Genomic DNA, 16,554 nt, shown 5'->3' with positions numbered 1-16,554 from the left:
GAAACGTTGAACAAGCATATAATGCAGTGAATGACTCTTAAATGCAGCGCCGAGTATTTGAAAACTGAGCTGTATGTGCTTCCACAACGTTTCCATATGACAGATGAAACAGTTCAGTCCAACAGTAGCGCAGTGAGACAGACAGCCAATCAGAGTGGAGCTTCTCCTCACAGCACCAAAGTGTCTGAATGAACAAACAGACAAATATTCAGTGGTGGAAAGTGACTTCTTTAGACTTCTACAGACTACTTTGTTTTAGTTTCAGGTTCAGTCAGACTTTGGATGGAATTATATAGAATCACCAGGACGCATCGCTCCGTGTCCTATCAGCCGCATGAAGCAGCTCCATGTCGAAAACCAAAGCGACAAGCAGCAGCAAGTTTCACCAGGTTGAGCAAAGTCACTTAAGCTTGTTTAGTTCTGTCTAAAGAAGAAGAAGAAGTGAGACAAACACACAAATCTGTTTTTTATCTGTTTGGGAGCAAGAAAGAAAGATAAGATTTACTAAAGTTATTGTTGCAGTTAAACAATAGTTAGATCCACATAACTTGCACTTCACCTAGTGAGTAATTATAATGTGATATAAACTGCTGTCATTCATAAGACTGTAATGAACATATTGTTTGATATACAGAATAACTGTGTTTTAACCTATACTTTCACAACTATAATCTTACTGTAATATTTCTACATCATAGAAACTGACAATTTATGTCTTTGTTGCACAACCAACACGTGACATACATCCGCACATCTCCAGACTGTAAGAGAGGACCACATTAACTGATTTTCGCATTCAAAGTAAAACATACTTTGAAATGTTGTTTGGAGGTCTCATACCTACAGAACTGGAACTTTGCTTACATGCCGATTTTGAGGCCAAACTCACAAACACAAGCTGTGCCTGTGTGTGTGTGTATGTGTGTGTGTGTGTGTGTGTGTGTGTGTGTGTGTGTGTGTGTGTGTGTGGAGGGGTGTGACCTTTCGTAACCCTCTGCCAGCAGCACTGCTACACACTGAAAGGAAAGACTCTTATGCAGACTTGCATTTTGATATGCATCTTCTTTATCTGTAGCATAATTATCCTTCCTTTACACTGTTGTGTACAGATGCTGTATTGTTTTGTAATCATGCAATTTGTGATTTTATAATTATAGGTTTTGTTGGTAGACCTTTGGTCATAGTAAGTACTTCCATACTTTGTTATATTTTCATGCTAGTGCTTGTATACCTTTACTCAAATAGGATTTTTAACAACCTTTTTTTGACACCGTAGTATTACACTTACTTATTTTAACACATATTGGTTATGTTTGTTAAACATGGTTAATACTGTTTTACTTAGTTAATGATCTGCCAAATAATTATTTGGTTTTCTCATAAGTGCTTGGTATCAATCAGCAGAGGAGAGCGTCATGATTTCAAATATTGAAGACTAGCCTGTAGTGAACTTTATCAACACTTAAGGAAGAAGTTAGATCTAGATAGTTAAAACAGTAGAGGTGATAGAAGGGAGGAGGGTATAAAGGAGGAGGGGATGCCTGCTTGTGCTGCATCCCTGAGATGCTGTGAGCTGCTGTTAATCTACCTTGAAAGGAAGAACTTCTGAAACAGTCCGTGCTACACATGTTCTAAATGAAGATTTAGAACCAGAGGACTTTGTACGAGAGAGACTGTGAGACAAAGAGAGACTTTGAATGAGACGAAGTCTGATAAGCTGTCATCATGATCTCATCTCAGCCACATGAGGTGTCAGAAGATGATCCAGCTGTTTATGGAGTGAGAAAGATAGAGGAATCGAACTCAAGCCGAGTTTGCAACGTTCAAACCGACCGAGGCCAGCCACCGGAACCGCACGAGCGTAACCGAGCTGCCCGTCCAGTGTCCTCACAAAGGCCACACTGCAACTTTCCAGAGTGAACCTTTTCCCTGGCATCGAGACTTCTGAGGAAGGTGAAACGATCTTTCCTGTGCTTTTATGGGGTTGATGCTTTTAAATGATAGGGACACACAGGAAGTGTTAGAATTAGGTCAGGATCTCCCATTAATACGATTATGGGTTATTCTCTGATCAGGCCTCTTCTTTATCTTTTCCTTCAGTGTTTTATGGGATAGGTTGCCTCTCTGCTGTTGATCAATGCTTGACATTGCCTTTTCTTTGATCTTTTCATCTGCTTGACCATCTTGCACTATTTCAGTGCACCTGATCAGGTCCAGATGTCACATCTAAATTCAGTTCCTCCCTGGTTTTCATCCCCTCATTTTTATTTTTGCTTCATTTATGAGTTTGTTTTTTATTTAGTCATTTTATTCACTTTGTGTCTTTGCTGTATACACAGTTTCATCATTTATCCCTATTGATTCTTAAACTCACTAATTTTTAGTTTTCTACAAGTAGTTTTGCTGTATAGTGAGTAGTTTAATAAACCTTTCATTTATAAACACACTTGATCTTGTGATGTTTGTGTGTATAATGTCAGGTCCCCTGTACACCTGGAAAAAGAACTCTGTAGCAAACTTCAAATTATGAGACTAGATTAATTTAAAAGGCAACATGGTCTATCAACCTTTCTGTTTTAATGGGTGCTCCGAGGTTTTAAACTCTAATTTTTAATGTAAACTTATTGTTCCTGATAGCCAAAGTTGAGTCCCATTACTCCACTTCATCTTTATACCAATTCATGTTTCTGAGTCAGAATTTTGCATTATGAGTTATAGTTACATATTTTGGTATTGGTTTATTAATTAATTAATAATTTTAATCAATTGCTAATTAATTAATAAATCCCCTATTTAAACTGCTACAGCACAAACAGCTAGACTGAATGTACTGGAGTTACAGCAGACTGAGGTGGAGAGGCTAAAGCAACAACTTCAAGGTATTGCAATCATCATTGCTCAAAGTGATTTATAATAGTGCATTGTATGCACAAAATAATAGACAATAAAACTCTAATTGAGAAGACAAATTAAAATAAATTCCATATACTATACTGGTCAGGAAAATTAAGTTATATGTTTCAGAATTATACATTAAAATGCTTTTATCAAAAAAAGAGGGTGTATAATTTGAAAATATGCCTAAAAGGCTGGATAGCACATATTTACAGAAAATTTTGGTCACATTGCTGTTTGAAATGGAACAATTACATTGCTCTCTCTCTCAGTCAAACAGGTGGCGTTCTCAGCCTCTCTGTTGGCTTCAGGCGATGGAACTGTTTGACCATTTAACACACACACTTCTCTGGTCTTCAGATAAGTCATCACAAACATTGGAAATGCCTACAACCCAAACACAGGTATGCAAATTCTTAAGTTTAAATAATTAATTTGACTTTCTGGCTATTTTGACTACAACCTACTTCAGATGGTTCTGCAGTTACATTCAATGACAAAAAAACTGTCCCACATGTTTTTTCATTGCACAAGTGAGAGGAGTCTACCACTTTGAGTTTCACATAGGTGTAAATGGACATGCTTCACACCCATCAGGTGCTGTGTTAGTTAAAAATGGAGGTCATATTTGTATTGCATATTCATATCAGCCATCCCATTTTGGGAAATTGCCATAGCACCCTCAGTGGTCATCTGCTTTTCACCATGTTAAAGGGAAACAGTCCTTTGCTTTCTTCACCTGTATGATGCATACACACACTACAGCAGAATATTAGTGCATGATTATATATCATAATATTTAATCTTATCAAATATGTATGTTTTTGAGCTACATTTTCAGAGGTTTTAAGTAAATATTATTAGAATCTTAATCACTTACATTTGAGTAATGTTGTTAGACCCGCAACCCAAATATATAAATTGTACTTGTTACACAAAATATATAAACTACTCTGTATTATCTATTAACAAGACTATGGTAACCATATTTTTTAATGCGTACTATACAGTCCCTACATTTTGATCTCTCTGTCTTTCTGCCTGTTCATTCAAATATCAATTGTCATTGTCCTGGTGGATGCTAAGGTTTCCTGTATGTCCATGAGGGGGATACTCAGATTGTGATACATTCCCATGTTTATTTTACTTTTAACTGTACTTCTTTGATGTTCATACAGTTCAATACCTAACACAGTATTTACAATGGCTTAAGAATAGTAACTATTGTGTACTAGTTTGTAATCATGTTTCTGGCCACCTGGTAATCCAATATTCATTCTCTTTTTGCTGTTTGTGGTCTCTGCCAACTCCTGGGAGAAACAAACGGCTCTGTAGTTGGTTAATGCTCTACTGTGTTTGCCAGCTCTGTCTGTCTGTTGTTTTGTGACCAAGGGGGGACATGATATGGGATTGCTCAGATGGGGCTTTATGATGTTTAGATGACCTATCATTGATGTCTGTATTTCTACTTGCTGTGTATGCGGGTTAAACTGCCTGTTTGTGCTTCCCTTGGACACTCACAGCAGAGGTTGGACCAAGTCATTGTCTTGCAGGTCACAAGGAAGTGTCAAGTCTCTGCAGTCAAGTTCCAAATAAAGACTGACATGTCCCAAATCAATTCCCAATTCCTAAACTTTGAGAATGACCCAGAGATTTTTTCAATGATTTATTATACAATGAAGTTTTTTTTAAAAAATTTGACCGAAAAACTATACTTGATGTTTTTATCATTTTTACGGACATACGATACAATGACATTTTGATGATTTTTTTTTAACAGACTTACATTACTACGACATTTTTTAATGAGTACTTGATTTTTTGATTTTTTAAAAACATTTTAATGGCACTCTGAATTATGGCATTTTGATGAGTTTTTGGTCACCTGGCTGTACTATAATATTTTCTGATTTTTTTAAAATGTCATTTAAACATAATGTTTTTATGATTTTTTGGACCACATACTGTTCTATGAACTGGTTTTGGTTTTGTGAACAACATACCATACAATGACATTTTTATGATGTTTTTTAACAGGATGTTAGTACACCATGACATTTGTATGATTTTTTTTACCACATACTATTCAATCACAGTTTCATTGTTTTTCTGAGGAACATACTGTACTATATACTGTACTACACATTTTTTTTTAATTTTTAAACAGCATAGCATTCTTTTCTGTTTTTACGATTTTTCGAATGATTTGTCGAATGTGGAATGTTATTATTTCTATGATTTTTTTTAAACTACATACTATACCATGATGTTTTTGTGATTTAAAAAAAAAACAATATACTATACTATGAGATTTTTATAATTTTTGGAACTCCATATCAAACTCTGGTGATTTTATGATTGTTTAAGTGACATACTACGCTATGACATTTTTAGGAATTTTTGAAGAACATAATATAGTATAGCATTTGTTTGATTTATTGAATGATCATTTGTATGATTTTTTGAGCAAATATTATTCGATGACATTTTATGGTTCTCTGAACGACATACTGCACTACGCTGCTTTTATGATATTTTTTTTTTTAAAAAGGATAAAAATAATCTGATTTCTATGATGATACTATGACAATGTCATTGTCTTTTGAATAACATACTATATTAAATCAATTTTCTGATATTTTTGAACAACATACTATACTACAACATTTTTATGATTTTTTTTATGATATGCTTTTCTCTAAAATTTTCATGATTTTTTTGAACTACATACTATTCCACAACATTGTCATTGTTCTCATACCATAAGTTTTTCTATAAGATATTTTGGACAGCACACTATAACATGGCATTTTTTATGATTTTAACTACGACATACTATATTATTACATAAAATATATTGATTTAAAGACGTTTTAGTCAGTGTTTGACCAGCATACTATACTACCACACTTTTTTTTAGTACTAATACTAATACTATAGGTACTGTTACATTTTTAAGATTTTTTTGACCGACATACTATAGGATGAGGTTTTGATGATTTTTTTTTTTTTGTTAATTTAACAATAACAATAACATTAAGATAATAACATAATAATAACAATAACAATTTAGACCTCATGCTCATACTGACATTTTTATGCTGTTTTACACGAGATGCTATACTATAACTTTTTTATGATATTTTGGATGACATACTATACCGTGACTCTCCTTAATGTCATTTTGGGCGACATACTACACTATTAAACTGTTTTTGGCCTCATACAATATCATAGACGCGTGAGGGGGGGGAGTGGGCTCCAGCATTTGACCCCATTTGACTCCAGCACCCCCCTGAGCGCACGACCACCGCCGGTGTCATACCATCCTCTTAAGTTAGGCAAATGTTTTTATCATCTCTCCTGCACTGTGCATGCTCATTGGTCGGTCGGTCACAATAATATGCGCTGTTGGCGGGCCCGACTTCACTGTCTTAGTGCTGAAATGTTTCAACACCACTGACAGAGGTTTTTGTTATGTGTAGCGTTGTTGAAACAGAAGCCATGATGATGCAGCCTTTCTGAGGCAATTGCATGGTTAAATCAATAAATTTTGTTTTATTATAGATTATACCCTATCATTTAGTAAGTTTCGTTATTTTTTGTTCCTGTCACAGATTTGGTTGTGCGATGCTTTGCTTCAGATGAAAGCGGATGTATCGTCTCTGTAATGTTTAGAGTTGTGATTTGGACTTTTCTGTTCATTTAAATAATGCAGTTAGTGTTTGCTGCCTGATAAATGGCTTGTTAGTATGAATAGCTATTGTATATTCAGTTTTCGTATTTGACAATAAGTAGGCCTAAACTGTGCATTTTGTTAGTGTGTGTGTGTGTGTGTGTGTGTGTGTGTGTGTGTGTGTGTGTGAGAGAGAGAAAGAGAGAGAGAGAGAGAGAGAGAGAGAGAAGTTCAAACTTACTCGTCAATATTTTCGGATGGATGGTTGCTGTGTATTCACTTCATTCTCTCAAAGAAATTGTAAATTGTCGCTAGCCCTGACCGTTAGAAGCATATGATTATTCTTAGTAAGTATTCAGTTTTAATTTATTTAATCTCTGCTATCTCTGCATCTGTTATATGATGCTGTGCGCATTGCGCGCTAGTTCAAGTGCTTTATTGTTACCCAGCTGTGTGTCAAACTCGTTCTCTGATTAGGAAAAAGCCTGCTGCATTTCGTGCCTAAACTGTTTTTTAGTGTTTACATTTGTTATCTGTTGTAGTGTAAAATATTCTAAAACTGGGATAAACTGTTGACTTTTCAAATTAATGGAAAATCGGAGCACATGCATTTAATTTAAAATTCAAATACGTGTAATTTTATATGCTTTAAAACAATTAGTATCATATGAATATGATTGTTTTTGGGTTTTTTTGGGTTTTTGTTTTTTTTTTGTTGTTGTTGTTTTACTGTGGACAGTTTCTCCTCTTTCTATTGGCTGACCTGGGACGCAAGAACAAAGCTCAGCTCTCTGATTGGCTGATCTCTGGTGAACGGCATCGTGGCTGGCTGATGAGTTTGTTCAAGGGTTGTATGAAGATGACAGATAGCCTAAACAGTCCCAGTAGGCTCATTGGGTTAACGTTATAATAAAGTCTACTACACATGCAGTAATACTAGTTGCACATCGCTGCCCGTCGCTACCCGTCTTTCACTAGTCTGTTACTTGTGCTTTCTCGACTCAGCTGATTATAACTTATAGGGTGTTGTGTTGACTAAGGAGTGCGTTGGATGAGATTCCCCTCTTCCGTGCCTCGTCCTGCAGCTGCTCTTGAAACAACGCGCCACCAGCGGCCCGTGTGGAGCCGGAGCCCGAGCCCGGCCGGGCAGGGCGGCCCCTGCCGGAGCTGCGGCCGGCTGCAGCTCTCCTGAGCTCCTGCAGGAGGCAGTGCAGCGGGGTTTCTGTCCATGGTGCTGAAGATTCGGCTGTCTCTGTCCGGGGTGCTGAACAGCTCTGGGCTGCTGGGCTCAGCGTGAGGTTGCTGTCACACTCAGTCCGTCCCTCCGGCTCAGTTCTGCTGCTGTCCTGAGCGTCCAGTCACTGTGGAGCAGTACACTGAACGTCTGTCTATCGGTCCGGAGATGTCGACGCGGAGGGGGAGGGGAGGGCAGTAGTCTGAGCGGAAGGTAAGGCTTTATGTCTCTCTGACAAAGAGCGTGAAGCGCACTTATTTGTCGGTATTTTCCGGGGCCTTGGCAGCAGGCCTAACGGTGGATTCCGCACCGGGCAGGGGGAATGTGATGAAGCGATATGTAACGTTAGGCAAGCTCATCGCGACCGCTCGACAGCAATTTAGGCACGACCCGACTGCGCAGACGGTCATGCTTTAGAACGGATTTTTATTGTCGGTCGTTGTCTCTCGCTTCTACAATGGCGGCCCGGTGTCGATGCAGTCAGTTTACCTAAAAGAACGCCGGTGGCCTTTGTACGTCCTGTGTTTTGTCCGTGTGCCAGTTTGGAGGAGGAAAAAGGCCTCGTCCTGGTTAGCAGCACGGCCTACATCTGTGCTGTCAGCACACAAGAAGCCTTTTCGCTACTTGATGTTCGTACTTTGTTGTGTGTGTGTGTGTGTGTGTGTGTGTGTGTGTGTGTGTGTGTGTGTGTGAAATGTTCAGCCCGGTGAAATATAGAAACAGTCAGTACACATTGAAAATGCTGCTAGATCCTCCCAGCAGGCTGCAGTCACTTTACAGCTCTCCCAGCTCCTGACCCTGCGACCACTGCTGTCTGCTGTTAAACTGTCATGTGTGACATGCCTTTGTATTACAGAGCAGTGGAATCACCGAACTGAATAAAGTCTACTGTATTGAGATGGCTGAATCTATTTAAAAATACGTGGATATATATGTTCAATTGTCATACAGAACTGTTAATTAGACCCTTAAATATAATCAAATTAACCGTTTAAAACCTGAGCAAATTGGCTTTATTTTTTTGTGAAACACTGGAAAAAGGCAATGAGCAACAAAAGAAGAAATTACCCAAAAATAGCAAGAAATGTTAAAAAATTCCAAGAAAATAACTTGAACATTGGTTTACAAAAAAACAAACAACAAAAAAAGCAAAAAGGCTTGGAAAAGTGTTTGAAATGTATAATAATTTTATAACATAGTTTTTAAATATGTATCTGTGACATTTATAAATATATATATATATTTTCCCCTTAGCTTTTTACTTTTTACTTTTTTCCCTAGACATATTCCATAGCTTCTTAAAAATAATTTTCTAAATCTACTTTGTTTTTTAAATTTGTGAAGCATTTCTTACAAAGTTGCTCATTGCCTTTTCCCCTATGTTATATAAAAAAGCAGCACAAGAAAAGTGATGTTGGTCCAGGTTTCAAAGGGTTAAACAAAAACACTTTCCATAGTGTATGTCATGATCGTAGCAGGGTTGTAGCCAGGGTGAATTTCCTTACCCCACCCCATTTTCACATTATGTGAAAAATCAGCGGCTTTGCCCTTAAAACATGTAAAAAATGTGTGAAATAATGATTTTTCTTTCAGCTCAAGGTGAAGGAGTTGTTTCTGCGTGTTTTTCATCCAACAGAAAATGAGTTCAAAGGTCAAACATTGAGCCTGCAGTGGACCAGGGAGATCCAGTCATTCAGAGAGGACAAGCCTCAGCATCAAAGTATCTTTCTCTCTGTCTGTCTGTCTTTCTGTCTGTCCATTATCAATGCTGCACCTCATCACTTAATAATCCTGCTTCTCATTTTTTATTCAGATGAGCCAAGACACGACAGAGACACGAACACGTACCCGCTCCAAAGGCACCCGGGGTCGGTGTACACACATACACACACACACACACACACACACACACACACACACACACACACACACACACACACACACACACACACACAAACAAACACAAACACAAGCACATTCATCAAATTGGATGTAAAGTGACACTGATGTGATATTTGGTATTGCATATTCACGTAATCCATGATTTATTACAGTTTTTTTCAGTTTCTTTGGTACATTTTTTGGAAACACATCTGATTGTCAGGCTACACATTCTCATCCACATCACAACCCATCTTCCTTTGCAATGCAGTGCAATTCAGGACACCTTTACAACAGCATCTAATTAAAAAGTATTTTTAGTAGTTAGTAGTAGTTTAGTAGTTACTTTTTTGTCAAATTAATTTTCTGGTAAATTCGTAATACATAGGCTATGTATAAATCAAAATGATATTTTGACATATAATAGTCCCAAGACAAGGTAGTTATCATTGCCTATCATTTTAATTGTTATTGTGACTATGTGGCACTTTACCAAACAAATTTGCTTTTGGCAAATTAATAGTCTTTTTGGGCCCCTGGAGGTATGTGGCCCCACGGCAGTTTTCCTCTTTGCTAAGTTGGTAATCCAGTCATGCTTTCAATTTTCATGCGGACAAAAGGGACACTCATACTCTGGTAACAGGGATGAATGCTACAGGATGTAAATGTGCTCTGAGTTAAGCTGTTTCTTCACAGCTTTATTGCCTTTTTACACTCAGAGCTCTCATCTAATTTTGATTTGTGCATCTACTGACTCTCCTGCTGCTTTATTCTCAGTGTCGTCAGAACTCGTGGGGCAAGAAATGAAGCAGGAGTTAAGGTAGGTGATTTCATGCTTCAACAGAAGACTATCATGATGTATCAAGTTTGTCTTGTGTGTATGAAGCATGTATTTACTTTGCTGTATGTCAGTAGCAGCTGCCCCACACCTGGATGTGATGGCAAGGGCCACGTCAGTGGAAGATACTCACGACATAGAAGGTAGGATTCATACTGTATTTCATCAAACTGAATGTACAGCAGTGAGTAAGCCGAAGCTTTTTATAGGATAGGAAGGTTTTGGTATGTGACATCTGAGAAATAAACAGCATCATTCAATTCAATTCTTTACTGCAGTGTCAACACTGTCAATTGGAATTTGCCTAAGTGCAGCTTATACACACACGCACATACGCATGTAATTAAAATAAGTAAAATCAGAGCAGAAAAACAGTGATCTATACACTCAGATACACATGGGGGAACAGCAATTAATAGTCAACATTCAAATGAATTAAAGTGATATTCACTGTGAAAAATTCGACTTTTTAACAACATATGGTCATCTAAAAGAAATGTTATACGTTGTTGTTAGAATATAACAACACAACAAGCATTCAGCTCCAATATTTACATTGGTGAAATGTAACAAAGTAATAATACTTTGTCAGAATACTTAAGTATTTTTTTAGAGTTACTTAACTTGAGTTTTTATATTTCCGGCAACTTAACTTTTACTCCACTACATATCCTAAATGAAATGTATATACTTTACTCCACTACATTTCTAAGTTTTTTTTAAAAAAGCATTTTGCTCCATGTAATCCATGTATTTTTATGTCTTAAGCATTTTTGTTGCTTTGTTACTACAAAATAAAATCAAAAGGTTAGGCTAATCAGTGGTCTTAGCTTGCATATTGGATTTGATCACATAAGGGCCAAAAAACAGCCCTTAAAGCTGCCTCTGACCGCTTGTTTTTTATTACCAGCATTTACTTGTACTTTTACTTTCAAAACATAGGTACTTCACTATCATACAAAGACTTTTTATACTTAAGTACAATAAATATAAGATACTTTAAGACTTTCACTCAAGTAATAGTCTAATAGGTGACTTTAACTTCAACCAAAGTCATTCTCTGGTAAGATATCTGTACTTTTACTCACGTTTAGCTTTCAGGCACTTCATCCACCCCTGAATTTTCATTACATCTCACAATGTGTTGTGTTGGCCAGAACAAGCTGTTTCTGTTTATGTAAGTGTGTTAGATGTAAGCACTCACTGACAGAGCCTTCCTGCTCTTCTCAGCATCCTGGGCTGCCCCATAGTGAAGAAAAGGAAGCTGGAGGAGGCTGAGGCTGAGGCTGAGGAAAACCAGTCTGCTCCCAAGAGGAGGAACCAACCTGCCAAACACGCAGCAGATGAAGGCTTCACTGCAGACAGTGATGCAGCAGAAGAGGAGGAAGCACAGAAAGAGGAGGAAGAGGAGGAAGAAGATGACCTCAAAGAGAAGAAGAAAAACAAAACAAAAAACAGGCCAGAGTCAACAAAAAGTGAGTGAATTTACTGTGAAACATCAGAGCAGCATCAGCAGCAATGTGCAGACAGCAGGTAGGGCCTCTCTCTCAGGGAGCTATCATAAGACAACACCAAAGTACACCAAAGTATGATTTTATAATAATTCACCCCAGAAGCAAGTATTATAGAAACTACATAAAAAAACAAAATTGTTCTGTGTAGCAAAACAGTGTTGTTGGCTTTTTCTTATTCCATTAACAGCTCAGATCAAACTCCTGACCCAAAGCCTGAAGCTGGCCTAAATAATTAAGTTAATTATTGACATACATGAGCAAACAACAAAACAGTGTAAAAACCATCAGAATGCTTTCTAACAGGACTGAGAGTCCACAGACATGGTGGTAGCTCTGGAGGCTTTATGGAGGCACAGTAGTGCTTTGAGCTAAATGCTAATGCCAGCATGCTAACTTGCTAATGTTGACAATGTTTACATGCTGTTGTTTAGCAGCTAATGTTTACCTTGGCCTCCATAATAGTTTAGCTTAATTAACACTAAACAGTAGAGCTGAGGCGGATAGTAAGTATTTAAACTCAAACTAAAGCAGTGTTACTGTGACCTGATGCTGCAGATGGATGAAAAGGATCCCCAACATGGATCACTTGTTATTTGAATTCTTCCAGGGAGAAACAACTGAGATGGTGCTGGGCACTGCTGGCATGGCAAAAACAAACCTATAGAAAGCTGAGATCCATCATGTCTAAACCTCATAGTCAGTTTACAGCACTCACACTGTTGGAGACATGAGTGCTTTGCACTGCAAAAATATAAATCAGCAGCAGTAGAAACTAGTCTTTTCTAGTTTGTAGTTGAAACAAGGGAGCTTTAGTATTTTAAATTTCCCAAGAAACTTTGACCAGGTACCTGCTACCACTGCTGGGTACTAAGTACATGTACACATTTACTGTATGTACTGCCTACTACAGGTACTGCATACTACATGTACTACAGGTACTGTGCACTATTTGTATAATATTTCTATTTATTTACAGCACATTATAATATGTGTTCAACATTCATAATCCCCAAAGTAGCATCAGTAGCAGCAGTATTAGCAGTAAAGGCTGTAGGAGTATATGGTAAACAGAAAACACTAATATATGATGTTTACATGCTCTTTAAGCTCTGTCTCATTGAAACCTATTGTAAAAACCTATTGTGAAAACGGCTTGGTGAATCTCTGAGAAAATTCATAGCTCACCCTTCTCAATAATACCCCACGTTTGATTTTATGTGTGTTACCAACACTGCAGATTGAGTAGCACTCCAGCATGTTTAGAGAGGAAGAAGAAGAATGAGGAACAGAAGAATGTTTCCCCCCCTGCTTGACAGTAGCACCCTAAATAATATGCTGTGATGGGACTCTGATTTGTTGTCAACTATGACAACTATGCCAAATACCTTTGCAATCTAGACAGCAAAGCTGTTGTTTGGTGCTTAGGCTCCGACCTTGTCACTTCGCACACAAAACTCAGCAGGGGGCAGTGTCAATACTTCCTTCCCTCAAAGAGAATGTCGAATCAGAGGCCACAGGTGGACAAAAGGTGAAGGTGGGGCTTTTGAAATGCTATGACAGCATCATAGGTTTCAGGTAAACACTTTGGCAGCAAGCAGAGCACAGGATGAAAGGATGGTTTGGATCTAATGTATGTTGCAGGCGTGTGAGCATAGCAGCAGACTGGAGTTGACTGCCCCAATTAGCTTACTGGCTTTACTTAATTAATGCTAAACAAGCTGGATAAGGTCAACTACAAGGTCAGTCCCAATGCATTCTCCATTTACCACATAAAGATGACAAAGACAATCATCAGTGACAGTGACATTCATCTGTATTTGACTCCACAGCAGACTGTTCCCTGGTGACATCAGAGGACAAAGAACCAGCAGAAACAGTCGTTTGTCCTCTGGCTGAAGCTGCCAACAACGAAAGCTTTACCTCAGAGACTGAGAACGAGAGTGAGAAAACCTGCGAGGGACTGAAGCCAGTAACAGTCACTGATGATCATCAGCAGGAGGAAACAGAGACAAAGGAGGAGGAAGGTCAGCTGATGACAAAAGAGCAGTCATCAGAGCAGCCTGAAGAAGAACTTACTGAGCTTAAAGAGACTAAAGAAGAGGAGGAAGAAGGGGAAGAGGGAGAAGAAGGAGGAAAGGAAGAGGAAGAGCAGCAAGAGAAAGAACATATTGTAGAGGAGAAGGTAGTAGAGAGACATATGATCTGCCAGGAAAATTCTGATCACCAGTACTCCAGTGGAGATTACAACCATCAGGCCAAAGAAGGAACAGAGAGAAAGAGTGAGAGGGAGGAACGGGAGGAGGAGGAGGAAGATGAAGAAGAAGAGGAGGAGGAAGAGGAAGAAGAGGAAGAGGAGAGAGAGGTCCACCAAGAGGGTGACACTCCTTGCACTTTGAGTCCACGCACTCAGGGATCTGAGGCTGAGATGTCACTCAGGGAAGAAAAGATCAGCACCCCTATGACTGAGGAGGAGGAGGATGATGAAGATGAGATAGAAGAAGAGGACGACGAGAGGCATGGGAAGGCCATATGCGAGGTGGTGGAGGAGGAAGAGGAGGACCCAGACTCCAGCAAAGCCTCTCCAACTACAGTGGTTATAGAAGTTCGCTCTGAGGAGGAGGAGGAGGATGAAGATGATGAGGAAGAGGAGGAGGAAGAGGAGGAAGAGGAGGAGGAGGAGGAAGGAGAGGAGCAGGATCGTGTCTCAGAGGGCTCAGGAATCACAGATGACTCAGAGAACTGGGATATGACTCGGGGGAACCTGGGGCTGCTGGAGCAGGCCATCGCCCTGAAGGCGGAGGAGGTGAAGGGAGGACAGGAGGCGCGCAGCTCCCCAGACTACCAGCCATATAGCACGTCCAGCAGGAGCTCCGAGCCTGCGGCTGTGGCTCGCCGCACTTGTCACTACAGCAAAGGTACACTTCCTGTTACTACCACAAAACGCAGCAGCTCACAGCTGCTCCTGTCTGTCAGACATGTGGAACACTGCAGCTCCAAGTTCACTAAACGCCTGACATCATACTCGCTCCAGATATTAGTTTCAACAACCAAACCATGCAGTTTTTCTATATTTGTTGATTCAACCTTAATACAACTCCAAGACCAGACTATACTTGACAGCCAGAGCCAAGATTTAAGCCTCCACCTAAGTAAAAAAAGTGTACTAAATTACACTTAATTTCAGTACACTTAATATATTTCCCTGAGCAAATTTTTCATGTACAAAAATTGTGCTATTTTGAGCGGGCTAGTTATGTACTTAATATACTAAATATATGTTGCAGTGCTACTAAAGAAATACTAATACATCTAAGTGTACTTGACTATACTATTTGAGACACCATTTAGAAACACTTAAATATACTTAAGTACATCTCTTATTACTACTGCTATACTTAAATATACTATACTTAAATATACTTTATATATACTTTATACTCCAACAATGTTTCTACTTAAAATATTATAATTTAAGCACACATGAAAAACTTAACAAATCATACATACATTTTTTAAACATTTTACTTTAATTATAAATAAATGTATTATATATTACAAGTGTATTAACATTTAACTGAAAAGAATGATGAAAATAAACTTGAAGTGCAGCATTATTAGTCTAATAAAAGATGTACTTAACTATATTTAAGTACAGCTTAATTGTGTATAGAAGTCAGGTTTGCTTAATTGTATTTTAGTATGTTTTTAGTAGCACTAATGACATATCATTAGTATATTAAGAGCATTGTTAGCACACTTAGTATATTGCTAATAATGAATATATTAGGTGTACTTTGATTAATTCAAGTTCAGTATACTTTTTAACACAGGACTAGGTACATTGTAATTACATAACAAATAGCACACTTAAATACATTTTTACACTGAGCCTCAACTTCTTCACAAGATTTGATCCAACATCACAGGCAAATTCATTAATCAGATCTATTTATTTATTTCTTTTAATGCTCAGTTTATTGCCTGTATATTTTGTGTCATGATCTGCCCTCTCTGTTATTTTTCTGTTTATCTGATATGGGGCGTCACTTGTAAAGTTACGCACACTGAACAAAACAGCAACATTTCTCCGCATTTAGCTCTGAAAGTCATTTTTTAATCACATTTAGATTAATATTTGCGAACTTTGTCCGATTTATTCTTTCGTGAAAAAAATGTTCAAGATAATGTTACTGTAAAATAAAAATGTTTCAAATGAAATCGAAATGTTAAATCTTAATGTTATATGTTAAATCTAAATCTTCAATCTTAATGTTATATGTTCAATCTAAATCTTCAATCTAACCTGAATGTGTTTGGTGTATCTCTCAGTGGTGATGATGAAAATGTATGAATGATGCATTCAACTCAGCATAGCATGTTAGCTGCTTTGAATAATAACAAGAGAGCGAATATAAGTGATTGTGCCGTGAGAGTCAGAGGCTCAGTCTGTGGTATCACCCAGCTCTTACCTTCTCACTGATGTGCTTTCATTCACTGTTGTTGCCATGTGAATCAC

General features: G+C 38.1%; 1 protein-coding gene across 9 annotated transcripts in view; it reads left to right on the top strand.

Annotated features, from left to right (window-relative positions):
* Positions 1-7,733: 7,733 nt before the first annotated feature.
* myt1a (myelin transcription factor 1a) overlaps positions 7,734-16,554 on the top strand; it is a 28,868-nt gene continuing 20,047 nt past the window's right edge. The window contains exons 1-7 of one of the 9 annotated variants that reach the window (XM_088082684.1): positions 7,734-8,018; positions 9,442-9,525; positions 9,619-9,673; positions 10,464-10,506; positions 10,599-10,667; positions 11,755-11,999; positions 13,868-14,953. In XM_088082684.1, coding sequence (XP_087938810.1) covers positions 9,619-9,673; positions 10,464-10,506; positions 10,599-10,667; positions 11,755-11,999; positions 13,868-14,953 — 1,498 coding nt within the window. In that variant the 5' untranslated portion in view covers positions 7,734-8,018; positions 9,442-9,525. Of the gene's footprint in view, positions 8,019-9,441; positions 9,526-9,618; positions 9,674-9,705; positions 10,507-10,598; positions 10,668-11,754; positions 12,000-13,867; positions 14,954-16,554 lie in introns of those variants that run through there. The other 8 variants (XM_042491862.2, XM_088082685.1, XM_042491863.2 and 5 more) reach the window with 8 other exon arrangements.

The sequence above is a fragment of the Plectropomus leopardus genome, chromosome 9 (genome assembly GCF_026936395.1).
Source record: "Plectropomus leopardus strain MGB_pleo_1.0 chromosome 9, ASM2693639v1, whole genome shotgun sequence".
NCBI lineage: Eukaryota > Metazoa > Chordata > Actinopteri > Perciformes > Serranidae > Plectropomus > Plectropomus leopardus.
Note: the sequence above shows the minus strand (reverse complement) of the source record. Positions and strands in the feature narration are given on the sequence as shown.